The sequence below is a fragment of the Babylonia areolata genome, chromosome 29 (genome assembly GCF_041734735.1).
Source record: "Babylonia areolata isolate BAREFJ2019XMU chromosome 29, ASM4173473v1, whole genome shotgun sequence".
In the NCBI taxonomy this organism is placed as follows: Eukaryota; Metazoa; Mollusca; class Gastropoda; order Neogastropoda; family Buccinidae; genus Babylonia; species Babylonia areolata.
Window position 1 is genome coordinate 33,398,812 of NC_134904.1, and position 5,515 is coordinate 33,404,326.

Here is a 5,515-nt window from a genome sequence, read left to right on the forward strand (position 1 = left end):
CAAGCGCTGGAATTGAAAAGGCTTGTGATACAGTTCATGCATTGTTTGTTCGGTGGGAGCGGCCTTCTGATTTCGGTATGTATTTATACCTACTTCCCGTCGATTTTGTTTCCTTTCAACTTTGTCTTTCTATCTTTGTGTCAATGTCTACATTTGTCTATCTGTGTGTCTGTCTGCCTTTCTCTCTCTCTCTCTCTCTCTCTCTCTCTCTCTCTCACACACACACACACACACACACACACACACACACACACACACACGCGCGCGCGCGCGCGCATGCACGCACGCACGCACACACACGCACACACACACACACACTCACCGCACGCGCGCGCACACACACACACACACACACACACACACACACACACATACACACACCAACCACTTTCTCTCTCGTGAGTTTGTTCATTTCTTTATTTCTATATTCATTCAAAGCTTCAAGTATCTCGAAGCAGTCGTCTCGGACGAAGGATCCAAGCTCAGAAAAAAAAACTCTTCAAGATAGCTGAGGCAACAACAGCGCTGACGAAACTGAGGCCTGTCTGGAATGACAGCAACATCACGCTCAGCTCAAAGATCAGACTGATACGCTCCCTTGTCATTTCCATATTTCTATAAGCCTGCAAGACATGGACCTGGACAGATGAACTTGAGAATAAGGTGCAGGACCTTACAGATGAGATGCTTCCGGGATATCCTTGGAACCACATCACAAACGATGAGGTGCGCAGAGGAGTCGAGCAAGCTTCTGGGCCACATGATCATCTGCTGACCACTGTAAACAAAAAGGAAATTGAAAGTGGTATGGCCACGTCTTCACAATCGTCAGCACTGACCAAGGCCTTCCTGCAGGGAGCAACCGCAGTGCACAGTGCAGTGAATTGCTGCATTCAGCTTTTATAAATATTTTTATACCAATAGAAACCAAACGCTGGAATTGAAAAGGCTTGTTCATGCATTGTTCTTCGGTGGGAGCTGGCTTCGGATTTCGGTACGTATTTATACGTACTCCCCGTCGATTTTGTTTCCTTTCAACTTTGTCTTTCTATCTTTGTCTCAATGTCTACATTTGTCTATCTGTGTGTCTGTCTGCCTTTCTCTCTTTCTCTCTCTCTCTCTCTCTCTCTCTCACACACACACACACACACACACACACACACACTCACCGCACGCGCGCACACACACACACACACACACACACACACACACACACACACACACATGCACATGCACACACCAACCACTTTCTCTCTCGTGAGTTTGTTCATTTCTTTATTTCTATATTCATTCAAAGCTTCAAGTATCTCGAAGCAGTCGTCTCGGACGAAGGATCCAAGCTCAGAAAAAAAAACTCTTCAAGATAGCTGAGGCAACAACAGCGCTGACGAAACTGAGGCCTGTCTGGAATGACAGCAACATCACGCTCAGCTCAAAGATCAGACTGATACGCTCCCTTGTCATTTCCATATTTCTATAAGCCTGCAAGACATGGACCTGGACAGATGAACTTGAGAATAAGGTGCAGGACCTTACAGATGAGACGCTTCCGGGATATCCTTGGAACCACATCACAAACGATGAGGTGCGCAGAGGAGTCCAGCAAGCTTCTGGGCCACATGATCATCTGCTGACCACTGTAAACAAAAAGGAAATTGAAAGAGGTATGGCCACGTCTTCACAATCGTCAGCACTGACCAAGACCTTCCTGCAGGGAGCAATGAGAAGAGACAGGCAAAAGATTTTAGATGGGAGGACAGCATCTCGGAGTGGAATCAAATTCATTACGGACCAAGTATTGTTCTAATGTCAAGTGCATATGCTTTAGTGGCCTGACAATTGAGCATATGATTTTTCACTGTAGCTTGATGAAACCTTTTGTACACGAAAGTGTGTCTTCACAAGTGACTGAGAACGTTGATGTTTTTGACTTTTTGCATTCATTATCGGTTGTTTCGCTTGTCAGTTTAACGACTTCTCTTTTACGAAGTCCTTTAGGTAATTTCCTGTAACTGTATTTAGAGGGGGTTTTTGTTGTTGTTTTTTTCTTCCAAATTTCACCCACATGTTTACCCTCGTTTGCCCAGTTTCTCCCAACCCTCCATTCATCCACATCTCCCACCCCTTCTGGCCGATAATACTCAGATGTTTTCATAAATACTTTAACAAAAATGTCTTCAATCACCGATATGTGTGACGGGACATTAAACAAAATTCCTCCCTCTCGGAGTGGAAAAGATCCAACGCTTAGTGGGACATGTCAGGAGGACAGACAACCGCGAGGAATGGAGGAGGCTGGTTGTCAAATAATTATGTGGTGCCCCCACGTTTTATGAGACTACGGGATAGACAGAGAGATAGACAGACAGACAGACTGATTAATTGATTGACCAATTGATTGATTGATTGATTGATCATTATTGCTTGTGATCGCTGTTGTGCACCGTAGGTATCTGTTGTTTGTTTGTTTGTTTGTGTTTGTTTTTCTGTGTCTGTTTCAGTTTCTGTGGTGTGTGTGGCGTGTAGGGGTGGAGGGGTGTGTGTGGGGGGGGGGGGGGGGGCGGCTGGGCGGGGGGGGGGGGGGGGAGGGGGTTCAATGATCGTTTTCTACCGGATGGCCGCAGTTTGGTTTCTTGCTTCTGACATCATTAACTGTCACTCAGTCTTGCTGTCCTTTTTTTGTAGTTGAACAGTCTCCAACAGCTGGCAATCAATGCATAACGCCCTGAGCAGCTCCATTAAAAGCCACCGTGATGTGGTTCGTGATGACGCATGATATGACGTCACACGCCCGGTGACGCTCAGTCTCGCGTACCATGTACCCGGAGTCTGAGTTTTGATTTCAAGGAGGTGTGAACTGGTCCGTAGATACGCCAAAACTACAACCGAGGCAAAGAGATAAATGATAATAATAATGATATAATAATAATAATAATAATGATAATAATGATAATAATGATAATGATGATGATGATGATAATTATAATGATAATGATAAAAGAGCAGATGTCTGACCTTGGCATAAACCGAACGCGGTGGTCAGTCCCTGAGTGACGTGTGTTGCAGACTGACAGGGCAGCCTGGATGGACAGGATGACCACGCTGAGCTATGAGGAGACAGGGGGCACTACTGATGTAGTGGGACACCTCCCCGGCTCCCACTCCTTGCTGACCGGCTCCACAACGCCGCCGACCAACGCGTCCTACAGTGTGGCGGAGAAGCTCCATCGGGACAATATGACCAGAGTGGCCAAACTGACGCCGTTCCTGGTCTACATCGTGCTGCTGATGCTGGTGGGACTTGTCGGCAACTCCCTGGCTTTCCTGGTCTACCACCGCAGGTTCCCGCACAACCCTACCAGGACCTACATCCTGGCCATCAGCCTCTGCGACCTGATGACCAACGTGGTGGCTCTCATCGCGGAGATGACCGACGCTTTCTTCTACTACACCTTCTACTGGGACTGGGCGTGCAAGCTGTTGAAGACGGTCATGAACGTCCTGTGCCTCTTCTCCGGTTTCGTGCTGGTGGCGGTGGCGCTGGAGAGACAGAGCATCGTGTGCGCCCGGTTCCCCACCGCCAGGCGGCAGAGAGGGAGGACGGTGATGGCCGCTCTGGCCGTCTGCTGCACGCTGTCTGTCGGCTTGTCCGTGCCCCGCGCTGTGCTGCTCGGCAGCGACCCCCTTGAGGGAGGTGCCTACTGCAACACCCAGGATTCCTACTGGGACAGCCCTTTCCCTGTGGTCTACAACCTGGCCCTGATAGTGGTGTTCCTGCTCACCTTGGTCACCATGTGTGTCTGCTACCTGCGGATCGCAGTCCACCTGTGGCGGCACAACCGACGGAGTGACGCGGTGAAAGTGGGTTCGGATCCCAGGCTGACAAACAGCAACAGCGCGGACGCGAGCGCAGAGCGGAAGGGAGGTGTGAGTGTGACGGTGACCACCACCACCACCACCTCCTCCTCCACAGGCTGTGGCGCAGGGAAGAAAATCCCCACCCGCACCACCCTGATGCTCTTCGTGGTGACGGCCGTCTTCGTCTTCAACTACCTGCCCTACCTGGTGGTGGAGGTCATCCTCTTCGTCACACCCGACAGTCCCTTCTGGAACACCAACCTGAGTGTGCTGTATGTCTTGCTGCGATCCTTCTACCTCAACAGCTCTGTCAACGCCTTTGTCTACAGCTTCTGCTCTGCACGCTTCCGCTACGAATGCCGGCAGTTGTTTAGTAAAACGATCCATCGTTGAGCAGGGCATGGCAAGGCAAGGCAAGGCAAGAAGATCATTTTTACTTACTTTGTAGAACATTCCATCGTTGAGCAAGGCAAGGCACGACAAGGTTGTGTGTGTAAATGGTAGATATTCTAGTGTATCTGCCTAAAATATATGGTGTCCCACAGGGGTCCGTCCTAGGTCCTGTTCTTTTCGAGCTGTATGCGGCTCCTGTGTCGGATGTAATCAGTCATAATGCGATGTCGCATGAGAGCTTTGCTGATGCCACTCAACTTTATCCGTCGGCTTCCATAGCTGAATTTGATGCACTGGTGACTCAAATACGGAGTGCATTGCTGACCTAAAGGGCTGGATGACTCCCAATAAGCTGCAACTAAATGACGATAAGACTTAATTTATGATAGCCTGTCCAAAGAAGTTTCGTCAACATCCTTCCTTTCCTGACTCTGTTCTGATCAATAGCACACCTGTTACACTTTCAGTCCCTTCAGCGCATACAAAATTCTGCTGCCCGACTCGTCCTCAGAAAGAAAAGATCTGAGCACACCACTCCTCTTTTGCAACATCTCCACTGGCTCCCTGTCTCACACCGAATAAAGTACAAGATCAGCACTCTATGCTACAAATGTATTCACAAATCAGCCCCTTCCTATCTCTGTGGCTGCCTTCACCTCTACACTCCATCTCGCTCACTACGATCAGCTTCGGATCCACTCCACTTACGCATACCCAGATTCAAACTCTCGACTGTTGGCCGCCGTTCTTTCTCTGTCTCTGGACCTTGCAGTTGGAATGAACTTCCTCTTTCGCTTCGTCAAGTCTCCACTCTCAGCTCTTTCAAGTCTGGCCTTAAAACCCACCTCTTCCCAAAATAGCCTCCCTTCCCTGCCTCTTCCTTGTCTTTAGTTTCTCCAGTTTTAGAGTTATGCGTGCGTGAGAATGACTGATGCGAAAGCGCTTAGATTTGTCTATGCACAAGATTCAGCGCTATATAAGTACCATTATTATTATTATTATTTACTTTCTCCTTCTGTTCGCAGTCTTGGTGTAATCCTACACCAGTCTCTTTCCTTCCAACAGCACATTTCGAATATCTGTAAAGTTGCCTATCTGGAACTGCGTAGAATTAGTTCTATCCGCCACTGTCTCTCAACCGATGCAACCAAGGCACTTGTATCTCTCTGGTTCTCTCAAGATTGGATTACTGCAACTCTCTTTTGCTGGCCTTCCCAAATAACGGTTAGACATCAACGAATTCAGAATAATGCTGCCAGACTCA

At 48.5% G+C, this 5,515-nt stretch overlaps 1 protein-coding gene across 1 annotated transcript in view; it reads left to right on the plus strand.

The window, feature by feature from the left end:
• The window catches only part of LOC143274860 (vasopressin V1a receptor-like), a 5,264-nt gene extending 48 nt beyond the window's left edge, over positions 1 to 5,216 (plus strand). The window contains exons 1-2 of the mRNA XM_076578819.1: positions 1 to 75; positions 3,067 to 5,216. The exon at positions 1 to 75 is cut by the window's left edge and continues 48 nt beyond it. Of these exons, the coding sequence (XP_076434934.1) occupies positions 37 to 75; positions 3,067 to 4,251 (1,224 nt within the window). The 5' untranslated portion in view covers positions 1 to 36 and the 3' untranslated portion in view covers positions 4,252 to 5,216. The remainder of the gene's footprint in view (positions 76 to 3,066) is intronic.
• Positions 5,217 to 5,515: the final 299 nt, after the last annotated feature.